Source organism: Bison bison, unplaced genomic scaffold (genome assembly GCF_000754665.1).
Source record: "Bison bison bison isolate TAMUID 2011002044 unplaced genomic scaffold, Bison_UMD1.0 scf7180017864469, whole genome shotgun sequence".
Lineage (NCBI taxonomy): Eukaryota > Metazoa > Chordata > Mammalia > Artiodactyla > Bovidae > Bison > Bison bison.
Window position 1 is genome coordinate 1025726 of NW_011495030.1, and position 13996 is coordinate 1039721.

Below are 13996 nucleotides of genomic sequence, written 5' to 3' on the forward strand. Positions count from 1 at the left end.
TCCAAAGAAATCCCAGGGCTGATCTCCTTCAGAATGGACTGGTTGGATCTCCTTGCAGTCCAAGGGACTCTCAAGAGTCTTCTCCAACACCACAGTTCAAAAGCATCAATTCTTCGGTGCTCAGCTTTCTTCACAGTCCAACTCTCACATCCATACATGACCACAGGAAAAACCACAGCCTTGACTAGACAAACCTTTCTTGGCAAAGTAATGTCTCTGCTTTTGAATATGCTATCTAGGTTGGTCATAACTTTCCTTCCAAGGAGTAAGCGTCTTTTAATTTCATGGCTGCAGTCACCATCTGCAGTGATTTTGGAGCCCAGAAAAATAAAGTCTGACACTGTTTCCACTGTTTCCCCATCTATTTCCCATGAAGTGATGGGACCGGATGCCATGATCTTCATTTTCTGAATGTTAAGCTTTAAGCCAACTTTTTCACTCTCCACTTTCACTTTCATCAAGAGGCTTTTTAGTTCCTCTTCACTTTCTGCCAAAAGGGTGGTGTCATCTGCATATCTGAGGTTATTGATATTTCTCCCAGCAATCTTGATTCCAGCTTGTGTTTCTTCCAGTCCAGTGTTTCTCATGATGTACTCTGCATATAAGTTAAATAAGCAGGGTGACAATATACAGCCTTGACATACTCCTTTTCCTATTTGGAACCAGTCTGTTGTTCCATGTCCAGTTCTAACTGTTGCTTCCTGACCTGCATACAGATTTCTCAAGAGGCAGGTCAGGTGGTCTGGTATTCCCATCTCTTTCAGAATTTTCCAGTTTATTGTGATCCACAGAAGCCTTGGAACCAGACATCACCAAGCAGCCAGACAAAGTGGTGTACCGTAGATTAATGAATGACATACTAAGTATCGAAAATCCATTTCTGTGCAGATTTCCCTTCTATGTATAGATACCAATGTAATTACCAATCATGAAGATCACTTGATATGTAGACCTTTCAGACACCATTCGCCCTTCTAAACACAGATTCCTCATTTGAACTGCAAAATATAGAATATTATTTGAGTGATTCTCTTCTCAGTTCTCTCAAGGGTGGTATATAACATGTACCATCCTGTATTCTTAGGAGAGGAAATGATCTGTTATATACAATCAATACTGCAGAACATTAGAGTTTGATTCTCCAGGAAACACTGGCTGAGAAATGTGCTGGAGTAATCCGTATACCTACAGGCCACAGTTGTTCTTGCTATGCACACGTGCGCATGCCCATACACACACGTTTCCAAAAACATCCTCTGTTTATGAGCTCTTAACAATAAAAATGGATGCGTTACCTCCAGAATTTTGTCAGAGGAAAAATTCATTTGTATTCATGTGCTACGAAGGCATTATTTTTTTCTATTTGAAAAACATAACAGGAAGATCAGCATATCTTTTGTAGATATGCAAATTGTAAGTTGAACAAAAATAGACTGCTGGTATGTTTGTTATGAGGAATATTAAGTAGATTTTGTAGAAAAGTTGGACCCAAGTGGATTCCTCTGAAGTATTTAGGAAGTTATTTCCAACTCTGCATTTAATCAGCAAACGTTTCCAGAATATCACCATCTTAAATAACCTACGAGGACATAAAAAGAAAAAAAACAGTTGCATATTTTAAGCAACTGATTACTAATTTGTTTTCTTTACTTATATTGATTAGCTTAAATACCTGTGTTAAACAGAAATCAATGATTTGTCTCCCATCATTTCATTTTGGTCACTAGTTTGCAATTGGAAAATCAGTTTATAGTTGGTAAAATAAAGCCCAACTTGACAGGGAATTCACATTTGTAGATTGCCTGAAAAATCTACCAGGCAAAGTGCCAGTTACTTACAGCAACTGTACTTGCCAGTTACACTATAATCTCATCTAATCCCCATGAAGTAAGCAGTTTTATCATTTCCCTTTTACAGATTAAAAATGTGAGATTCATATTCACACACTGTTGACAGAACTGGGATTCAAAGAGATTTCCATGCCCCAAATGTTCATGATTGTTCTAGGAGTCAACATACCTTCTTCCAGTGATGACTAGAAAATAATTTAGGACATTTAACTTATTTTTTTGATTTATATCCTCTATTATTCAGCAGAAAAAAATATTTGCCAAAATATAACCACCTTTAAGTTATCTTCACATAAGATTCAAAGAAATGGGAGCAATAAAATGAAGAAATTAAAATTCATGAGCATAAACTTGACCCTCCTATCATAACTAATTGAAATGTTTAGTATTTCCAAACAGCTGATGCACCATGTTTCACAAGAAAAGAAAGTAAAAACTCTGAAGACTGAAGTACCAATGTCCTTGGAATATTGTGGTAGGGGAAACATATATAGAATATAGTCAGATGATTTAATTATGTTCTTTTAATCTCAGATCATGGTAATTACGTCAGGTTGGCCCCGAAGCATTTTCACTCCTTTATTCATTTGAAAATGTCAGTTTCACTTATGGTCTTTAATTAGGTTCCCAAGAATTAGAAAGCATGCCCTGTATCTCAGCTAGAATGTGTCTAGGGTTCACCATCATTAACCTCTAGAAAATCTACATGCCCCTCACAGAACTGCTTTGGGGTTCCCTCTTTCTTGGCATGGAGCCTTGGGGAACTGCTGTTAGGAAAGAGACAACAGTAACCTAAAGTGCTTTCTTTTGTCCAAAAGTACAATGCATAGGCACTTTAAGAATAGGAGAAAGTCTTCTGCTAAGTCTTTTTCAACAAAGCATTAATATTTATTAACTTGCACTCTGCAGTAGAATGAATGTTTTATGATCAAAAACAAGTAACAACAAAATGGAAATTTTAACCACAAGCGACCTACTCTTTCAGTGATAAAGAACTCAGGATGGGGTTAGCCAACCACACTCTCTGTAGTTCAGGGGTGAGGGGACTCTCATTCACTCATCTAGACAAAAGAGTCATTGAATACTGCTCCATGTGATTACTGGAAGCAATAATCACAGATTTATGGGCTTCCTTTATCAATGAGAGCCAACAAGAATGAAGCTGTGAATTAATGTTATATTATGCTATATTAACAAATAAAGACATATTTAAAAGGACTGAAGGATATTTCAAAAGCTCAGAATTACCCATTTTAAATGTAGATTAGATCAATTCCCAAAAAATTCATATAAGAGAGAGTTTTTAATTTTCAACTGTCTCAAGTTTTATTTAAATTAATTCATTCACTATTCATTGAGTAGATTATGTGTGCCAGGCACATAGAAATGTGGGGTTTGAATCAGCATCAAGGTGTAAAATATGACTTTTATGAGATCTTTTCTACTAACACTGTCTTTATTAAATCACTTTGTAATTCCTTTATCAAACTACTCAATCTTACTACAGCTTTTCCTGATGAGTTATTTCATACCAAAAATGAACAAGAGCATCTCAACTCTATAATTAATGTATAGACTGCATAAAGGCACAGAAATAAAAGCCCTTTCACGTTTATTTCTCTTGTCAATTTCAGTGATTCAGTACAGAGATAACTGTATGGAGTTTGTATAACAATGAGTTCGTTGAATGTTCCTTTTCATAGTCTTGAGTGAAGTTTTTACCTAAATATTCTAATACATCATTTTGTTTCCATTGTGTCTAAACAGTTTGGGAAAGGGGAATGAATAACCATGGATTTTGGAATCAGGCAGACCTGGATGTGAATTCTGGTTCTGTGTGTAGTAAACTCTTATAAAACCTATGTCATCTCCATCTCTGTTTCCTCATATACACAATAAACATAACAGCATCTACCTTGCATGATTGTTTCAAGGAAGATAGATAATGTATAAAGCAACTAGCTCACAATAGGTTTTGTTTTTCTTTTTAGATCAAAAGTCTAAAAGACCATACTAAGCATTGTTCTCTTTTAGGTAGTATAATTCACCATGAAATTAAGATAACACAACCAAAAAATACAACAGAGATGAACATTTTAAGCCTGATTCATATTCATCTCATGGGACAGTTATTTTTACATTCAGTGTTTCCATTTAAGGTGTCTAAGAAGAACAGTGTAGATTTTTAAATAATAGACCTTCAGACTGCTGAATGAGAGCAGTCACTCCTACTCAATTCCCTACCCTCCACCCCTAACCCTCCACTATACTCCCGAATCATGACTGCTCTTCTGTGCCTGTTAGAGTGTGGACACGATTGAGAGAAGAAACATAGAAGCAAAAAAAACCTAAAAATTATTTTTGGTTCATCAGCATGTATAAATAATCAACTCCAAAATGAAACAGACATTCACATGCCAGTTTTTGAGAACACTAAAATCACAAACTCTTCTTTCTATACAGAAAGAATCCAAAAATTAAATAAATACATAATCCTTTAAGCATAATCATGCTTTGAATAGAACATTTACTATAAATCTTGCTTCTACCTGAAACAGTATTAAAAAGAGGATATAGACTATTTTTTCACTGTCCCAAAGAATTTATTTCACTTCCCTCTCTCTCTTTCCTGTCTGTCTGATTCTCCTTTTCATATTTAATACTCTTTTCTCTGACTTCTGCCCCTTCCTTTTGACATTCTACAGGTGGTCCGGCCGTATCAGACCATGTCCAATCCCATGAGCAAGCTCACAGTTCTCAACAGTATGCATTCCCACTTCATTCTGGCCGACAATGGGACCACTGGAAAGTATGGAGCAGAGGTGAAACTTAGGAGACAACTGGAAAAGCATATTTCACTCCAGAAGATAAACACAAGTAAGTCTACTGCTGTCTACTCATGCCTCATAGCAAATAGGATAAAAGTGAGGAAATTTCAAATGCAGACCATTATTTCTACATGGCTAATGGTTAGAATTAGAGGAAGTCACCTAGAGGGGGATGATTGGAGGCTCAAGAAGTGATTATATAATTAGTGGACTCAAGCTCATTCATTATGTGTGAAAAATCCAACCCCATCTGGAGTTTATAAATGCAGATAAGCCTTTCTTTCCAAACTTTTTTCTACATTCTTTACACAATGCTCTAAGGAGGGAAAGCACCCTGGAGAAATTTTTTCCACTTATTAAGCTATTTTGGGTGGCTAAAAGAAAAGAAAACAGTTTTTGATGTTAGCATAGATCTGGCTGTGCAAAGGCATTTCAAGGGAACTGACATTCTCTAAACTAAAGCATAATGTCTAACCATCTTGATGAAACTTTAATTCTGTCTCTTAATTTTATGTATGTATTCATTCACTGTCTCTAGATACCTACATATTTAGATATATATGTGTATTTATGGGTACCATGTAATACTTAGCCTATGGTTTCACTAAAATTATCTCTTAAGTATTTATGTGTTCTATGCAATATTTATTATGTACCCATTTAACTATAGAAGGTAGCATTGTAAAAACAATGATGCTCCTGAAATCACTAAATGGCTTGATTTAAATATAAAAGAGAAATATAAACAATCTACTGTCCTTCCTCACAAAATAAAATTCAGTTTGTTTTCACAAAGTAACACATGGCTTCATGGCAGATTCAGGCTTTGTGGTAACTCTGTGTTCCATCAGGGAAACTTGGCTTTAATTGATTGAACTTTCAAAGCCTGCAGTTCCAAATAATAAAAGATTTTCTTTGGCTCAGTAAGTTTTCAGAATCTCAGTGTAACACAATTCAACGGGTCCAAATGGCTTTTCTCATCTCTCGTCTTTTCTCTGCATCATCCAGAATGGATTGTGCTTGCTGTCACCACCTTCCTCCCAGAACTGGGATGCCAGAGCTGTCAAACCATAACTTGTCTTTCCTATATTCTGTTTTCTGGTTCCACCTTTTAGGAGCTACTGCTGTTTTAACAGTCAAGTTTCACACCTTCATCTTTTTCACAGAGAAGTCTGGAATAATAAATTGTGATGTAGGCCTGAAGTCAAAATTATATTAGAAAACTCTCTTCTATCTAAGAAACTTCAATAGTCTTTGGAAAGAGAAAACACAGGATTACCCAAAGGTAACAATCTTTGGGGGGAAAAAGGAGTAGAAAAGACTAGAAAATCCATCCAGAAACCAGCAGAGATCAAAAGTAAAAAAGCACTATTGCTAATGGGTGGTTGTTATACTAAAATTGAATTTTATTATAATATTTGATAGAAAAGCAAATCTTATCTAATTAATGTTATCTATTTAGGTTTTCATAGGCTTTAGGATTACTTTTTTTTTTACACCAGCAGGTTAAGAAGGAGCCTAAATAGGAGTAACCTGAAAGCTGAAGGAGATGGAAGCAGGGTAGACAAAGAGCAAATGCAGGGTCAAGTTCAGTGCTTAGTAATGAGACCACATTTGTCCAGACACACAAACCATGCCATTGTGTCAGGTCCTGATGGCAGCTGGGCCAGATATATTCATTAGTGTTGTGAAGAGAGCTAGGGGTGTAGTTGTGTAAATTGTATTCTTAGCTATGGAGGTGCCAGCAGGAGCTAAAACCTAGCCAGAGCTGTATGTGCCAAACCCTGTGCCTTATTGGCTGCCTGAGGAAAGATACTCTTTTCTAATTGGTCATTCCAGAGAAGGCACCCTTTTTTAATTTGGAGATGCACCTTTCTCCAAAGCTCCCTGAGGTGCTATCTGTGGGAATGGCCCTGCAGAGGAGGCTTGTGGACAGTGGCTGGACCTCCATGAGGAGCAAAGCCCAGCAGCATAGAGTTGAAGAGCAGGCCAAGGCTTGTGGCATCAGGGATTCTGGAGAAGCCAGGACACCATGTACATGCTTCATACCAGTCATGTGACACTGGACCCTTGCAAGCATATCAAGGCAGGTAGTGACATGCACACATGTTGACAAGTGGAGCCCCAATCAGGGGTCTAGGCCACAAAATAGGGAATAAGCACAGATCCAGGTTCCAAGCTGAAAGAAGGGTCAGAGAAGCTGGCTTGAGATTCCTGAAATACTTCAAGTCCACAAATAAGATTAGACCTCAGATCTGGGGTAGGGGCTGAGCCCCTTGGTTAGTCTGAATGATAGTCGCTAGAACAGAATGGGGGTAGACAGAGGCAAATAGTCATTTCATTCATCATAATTTGGAAACATAATTTTCCTCCTTGCTTTAGGGACTGTATTTGAGGCTTTAAGAAATCCATAGGCTTCCATTCAATGCAAATAATTCAGTGAGAAAAAGAGGGTTAAAGATGCCCAGAGGAGATCCCTAAAGTCACAGGAAGTTAAAAGGCTCAGGACCAAGAATTTGCCACAAGTTGTAGTGAATGATGCTATGAGTTAGCTCTTCTACCAGTTCTATGCCTGAACTTGGCAGTGGGAGGATGGCCAACTTATTCACTTTTCCAGGGACTTTCTTAGATTTACTGTTGAAAGTTCCATGTTCTGGGCCCGCTCTGTCTCAAGCAAACACAGATTGTACATCACCCTCCATATCAGACTCATGAGTCATTAACTCTACTTCTCTTTTTACTGCATTTACCCCACAAAACAGGGGAGGAACAATGAGGACCTCAGAGCTTAAGGAGTGACCCAGACTTCTGGAAGTAAAGAAAGACCTTGAGACGTCCATTCAGTTAGCAGCAACGCAAAGTGCCCACTAAGAACCCCGAAGTCTCCAGAATAGGACTGACTGAGAAATAAGGGGCGAAAGTTGACCTGTTTAAAATAGGAAACAGCAGGAGTAAGAATATAAACTGTTAACGCACTTCTGCTCTCTAATCTGAACACTTTTTTTCTTTATAATTAACAATAGTTTGCTTCTTATTAAAAATAAATTTCTATTATGTAACTATTCTAAAAATTACATCTTAATTTCCTTCTTCAAAAGTTTAAGAAATCTATAATACAACAGGAGAACTCAAGTTTAGGAAGCCCTAATTTAGCCTCTGGAAGATTAGACCCTCCACCAAGATACCAGAGTAATACTATCACCACCTTTTATGCCTAGGATGACTCCAGGGATGTCTGAACACACTCAGCATTTTCCTATTGAGGTGTCATTCCTCCTCATCACTTAGGGGTGACCTGCATACCATAGGAATCTTTCCATGAGTCTATTTTCTCAAATAAATGACAATCTTATGAAGAGTATTTTCCTTAAACATTAAGTAAATCTTTCTCAAGAGACTTTTTAAGCCCTTTCTCATCAACATGACAATTATGAATAATAACATACTACAAGCACCAGCATCTAAGGCTTTTCTCAGTGCTCCGGCATTCATTATCTCATCTCTCCCGTCCCCCACTCATTCCTGCTGTCAGCAGTCCTTCCCAAAGGACTGTTGTCATTGGTTACTGAAGGACTTCTTTGTTTTGAAAGGAGAATCTTTTGGGATGTGAGTGGCTGAAGAGCACACTTCCATTTACAGTTTTCTAAACTTCAGATTTAACGTGCAAAGCTTTCCCCATCATGCCTTTAGAAAACAAATATTTCTTGAACTCTTATTATGTACCAGTCACAATTAAGGTCCAGAAAAGCAGCAGTAGATAATTCATTGAGCCAAGTCAAGAGGGGCGAACACATTAATAAATAAATAGGTAAATACATGTAGTAAGAAAGCCATTAAGAAAAATAAAACAGAGGAAGGTATACATGTGTTTCTCGTGAGTACATGTGCCTGCATGCATGCACATATGTGTGTCGGGAGGAAAGTTTAGATTAGGTGATCAGGAATGGCCACCATGACGGTGTAATGTGTAAGCAAAAAACTGAATGAAGTGAGGGGGCCAGCTCTGAAAAGAGCATTCTGAGAAGAGTGAAAGCAGGAACAAAGACCCAGGTCTTTGATGACAAGCTCGATCTTAGAGTTGGAGTTCATTCTAACAGAGTTTTGATCTGGCAAGTTACAGCATCTCCCTAATGGTTTAAAACATCACTCTGCTGTTGTATGTAGAGATCTGACTGACATGGGGGCAAGATTAAAGGCAGGTAGATGTTTCATAGGCTATTATCATAATGCAGGTGAGAGATGACAGTATTTCAAATTAGGATGATAGTAATAAAAGTAGTAAAAAGCAGTAGATTCAAATATATACTTATGTGGTAAAATATACATAACATAAAATTTACTATTTTAATATTTTTAAGTATACAGTTCAGTGTGTGAAATACATTTACATTGTTGTATAATCATCAGCACTGTCTATCCTCAGAACCTTTCATCATTCCAAACCGAAACTCTATATGCATTAAACACTGACTCATCTTTATTCTCTCTCTGCAATCCCTGCTAACCATTATTCAACTTTATATCTTTATGAATTTGCCTGTTCTAGTACCTCATATATATAGAATCATACAATATTGGTACTAAGATATATTTTGAAGGTAGAGCTCAAGAAGAGTGCTATAAATTGAGTATTCAGGAGAAAGAATAGACACATCAAGGTTACTGCACAGTCATCCTTACAGACACCAGTGTATTCTTAAAGAACAGGACTAGTGGGAGCCCCCCATGAGTAAGTTTCTACAGAAAGAAAAGGGAGTTGAAAACCAGTCTCAAAGGAGCTGAGACAAAGTCCTTGAGAAGGAGGGAGATGATGAGATTCAGTGCACAAATGAAGAATGTGGCCCTAGGTAGGCCAGGGGAGTTGCATCCTGGGTGGCCAGAGTGAAGGTAGAATCAATGGGCACAGATGTGGATGGAATGGAACATTTTCTGCTGGGAAGATTGGGTAGTTCTCTATAGATGCCTTCTGTATCTGAAGAAAATAATACAGGAGATCATTGGCTAAGAGTGTGAAAGGGCAAGGGGTATAGAAGATTAGGGAGAAAAAAAGAGAAAACAATTGTAGAGGCCCAGAGAGTGAGCTGCCTAGGGAAATGTGGGATTGCCCACTTGGTATTTGTGGTCATAGTTTTATAGAGGCATGGATCATCATTGTTGTGTGTTTTTTTCCCAGGCATGTTCAGCTTGAGTAGGAAAATAAGCATAGAGTTAGACTGAGAGCCTGTTGGTTTTTTGCTAAGCAAGTAGACAAGAGGAAAAGAGAATCAAGGGAGTGAGGCTGTATGCACTCTCTCTATATACCTGTAGCCCAGGAGTATTTTCAGTATCTGAATGAAAGCCGTGCTTCCCCACCCATTTCTGTGCCCATTCATGACAGCATAAAATCATTCATCTAAAAGATAAGAATACGGTGCAGAGAAGTGATTAAGAGAATTCTCAAAGATGACCTACATCTTTAGTTAGTATTCCCAAGCATTATATTAATTTCAGACTTTTGAATAAAAAGCATTCATCATAAACAATCCCTCATATTTATTTTATTGTTGTTCACATATTCATTTAAGTTGAATCAAGTTAGCACAATGCTGGGAATATAGTAGCTATTCAATAAACACATGTTAACTGAAAGACTGAATACCAAGGGACGGCTCCAGAAAGTAGCATATAAGTAACCTGATGAGACTTTAAAACCCCAAGCATATTTTCTACATACATTTTTACTGTTAAAAATTTCCAAAAAAAAAAGAGAGAGAATATTATAATAACCCCTCATAAACTGTCATCCATATTCCACATTTATCAGCCCATAGCCTATCTTGTTTTCTTTATGTATATAACCACCTACCTCTTTCTCTGGATAAGTTTGAAAGAAATCCAAACAGTATATCATTTCATCCATAAATATTTCAGTACCAAAGCATTTCTTTAACTTGTGTAGGCCATATATAAGGTAGATTTTTTTTTAAGTATTTCCTTAACTCAGTAGCAATATAATGGAAAATATTGATCCAAGAGTCCTTTAACAATTCTTTCAAAAAATAAAAATTAAGAACTATCAATACATTATCACATGCTAAAATTCATCTAAAATTTTGAAAATCATTTCTTAGTCCCCAATTCTACACTTAGCTCACCAAAAAAAAAAAAAAAAAAAATTTTAAACAAGTATTACCTTGCAATTCTTAAAAAGAAAGATTAGAAAAATACCCAGCAGCTGTGGTTTTCTTTGAAATGTTTGAAGGGAAGAATATAACCTTTGGAAATAAAGGAAGTCTTTATATTGCCAGTAATATAAGCTGAGAGTAGCGGGGAGACAGGGGGTTCAGATCATGGCTCTGTGACCTTGGCAAATTACTGTATTTCTCTCAGACTTTGTTTCTATGTCTGTGAATCAGGGATAATACTTTTCCACAGTGCGTGATTATACGAGTCACCATGGGAAAGGAGTCTGGCATGTGGCAATTCAGAAACACTGATTACCTTCCTGCCGTCTTGGTGACACGCACAGCAGCTCCCCATGGGAAACCATGTTCTGTATTGGTATATCCTGATGGGCTGCCATAGGGTCCAACCTGAGACCCAGACCTTCATTCAAAGCCCATCAGAGTCTAGAATGTCTGTCAGAACATCTTTACCACAAATCAAACCTGGCTCTGCTCATTAGGGAGAAGCCATGTATCCCTGGAATTATATAAAGGGCCCAAAGAAAAAAATGAGGCTCAAAATTATATTCTGAAACGTATTAACAAGACTCGATTAACTTCTTAAAGAATACATTTAAAGTCTTGATTGTTGCAGCAATAAATAGAAAACTTTTTTTTTCAATATTGTTGAAAATATATTCTAAACTGTAGTTGTTCCTCTTTCCTGAATAAAGAATATAATGGAGAAAATTTAATATTTCTTTAGAGAGTAAAGTTATTCTAGTGTCCTGGAGCAATCATTATGAATGTCAGTTAGGTTTGCTGAGAACTGAAGTGTTAGAATTTGGGCTAAATATGAATTGATTCAGAATATATGAGGTTGGACTTGTATATAAAGTTTAGATTGGGCCAGATTTCCTGCTTATAATTTACCATTTGATTTTAAAAGATTGGAGGAAGAGGACAGAAATCTAGTTCTCTTTGTTCTCTGATTGATTAAAGTGTTACTACTTTGTGTTTGAATTTTATTTTAGGTTGGCTGAATGCAAAGTTTTATCAGATTACATATCTAATTGGACCGTGAACAATAAATTTGTAGGAAATTTCATTATGAGGCTAGAATTTTCCAACTTTGTCCTCTTCATATTATAAAGTGAATCTACATCAGACTACATCCTGTCTAAGAGGATGCTGTTCCCATGGCAGTTGTTGTAGATATACCTACTCTGCACTATTAATGAATGAGGCTGTCTGGGTAGGTTCAGATTTTTGTAACTGGCGCTTTTGCTACCGTCAGGGTTTTCTTGAAAGAGAATTTGGTGCTCTGCATTTTCTTTGCCCCAGAGTAACAACTGACATTTGAGCATAGCCTCATCTAATGAAGCCACCAAGAATACTTTTGTCTAAAGCAGCAGATTAAAATTGGCTTGGCAGTTCTAAGTAAACAAGTAGCAGAAATGATCACAGAATTCATAAAGCACAATCAAATTTGGTATTTGAGGATTTTACTATTTAGAATTCTCTGGGGGAAAAAAAAAACAAATATTTTGTTATGCAGTCCCTTGGCCAATATACCTATTTATATGTGATTCTGTGCTTACACAAACTAACAAAAATAATGACAATAATAATGTCACCCAGTAGCACAGAACGTCATAGCTCTGCTTTATAATGGGAACAGATGTCTCGCTTTCCACTGAGTTGTTTGGTACAGGAGACCCATGAACAGGCTAATCAACACAGTGATTCAACCAAGCTGGTAAAGTCCTACAGGTTCCAGGAGATTTTATTTTAAAAAGCTCACCTCCATGATGTGACACTTATCAATTTAAAGCATTTTGTTTCTGTGAAATTTCCTTAATCAGAAAAAGTACTCATAACTATATTCTTGTTCCTTTACCACCATTTCATGGTGATAATTCTTAAACATGGTCATAGTAGTTTTCAACTAAGGTGACACTACCTCCCAGAGGAGGTATTTTAAAATATCGGATGGATGTGGTTGACAATTTCTGGCACTCCCAAAATACACAAGGGAGGAGGCAGAAATGTTAATATTCTCATACAGGACAATTTCACATGAAGAAATTACCTGGACCAAATGCCAATCACATCTCTTAGAAAATACTACTCTGAGTATATTTCCTTGAGTTTCTTTTTCTTTTTCAAAATCTTTCTAGTACCCAGCACCTAATTCAGCAGGGTCACACACATCCAAAATGCTCTGTCCTATTCTAAAGACATGTAGAAGAAGCAGCAATAGGGAGCCAGTGGTGAGATTTAAGATATTTAACACTGTGAAGACTTTAGTATCCTCTATCCACAGCAGAGGCTGGGTGCCAGCCCTGGCCTGTCCTTCAGATCCTAACATCCCTTGCTGTTGGGAAGTTCTCGCTTTTATCCAACTTCACTTGCTCTGAATCTATTCTCTTCTGGATGAAGACCAAAGTCATCATTTGTGTTAGAGCTCTCAGTGTATTTGAAAACTGTAAATGGACTTGAATTGACCTCTTTGCCATAATGGCTCTAAGGAAGATGTTTTTCATTTGAACAGACATACCAACCTGCTTACCAGCAGAACTGACTCACAAAGTAAATCAGAATTTCTGGTTCAGCAACACCCTCTTTTAGCACCACTGCTTTGTATGTTTCAGGCTCAGTGACTCCAGAAATGTGCTCAATGCTAGGGGCTGTCCTGTCAGAGTCCTTGGTGTTCAGAGAAATCCTAGAATCCACAGTTACTAGCTGACTTGAGACAGAGGCCCAGCAATGTGGTTGCTTTACCTGCAGGCCCTTGAAGAGCCTACTCACTAGAATTCATTGCCAAGGGAATATTTTGATGCACCAAGGTCCTAAGAGAATAAAGAGTTTAAAACTGAATACAAAGAGACCTCTAAATTTAATCTATAAATTACTGGGAATTATTTTGGAAATAAAGGAGCAGGGCAGTAATATAAGCCTTGAGTGAATGAATAAAATCATGACATAAAATGCTATAAAGTAGTGCTTTTTATGTCTCTGATTTCCCTGGACTATACTTTTAAGCCATTAAGTCATTTCTGACTCTTGCGACCCCATGAATTGCAACACGCCAGGCTTCCCTGTCCTTGACTATCTCCCTGAGTTTGCTCAAACTCATGTCCTTTGAGTCAGTGATGCCATCCAACCATCTCAT

At 37.2% G+C, this 13996-nt stretch overlaps 1 protein-coding gene across 2 annotated transcripts in view; it reads left to right on the forward strand.

Annotated features, from left to right (window-relative positions):
* LOC105003463 (transient receptor potential cation channel subfamily M member 3-like) overlaps window positions 1–13996 on the forward strand; it is a 76425-nt gene that overhangs the window by 32308 nt on the left and 30121 nt on the right. For both annotated transcript variants that reach the window (XM_010860632.1, XM_010860633.1), the window contains exon 4: window positions 4556–4727. In XM_010860632.1, the coding sequence (XP_010858934.1) occupies window positions 4556–4727 (172 nt within the window). The remainder of the gene's footprint in view (window positions 1–4555; window positions 4728–13996) is intronic.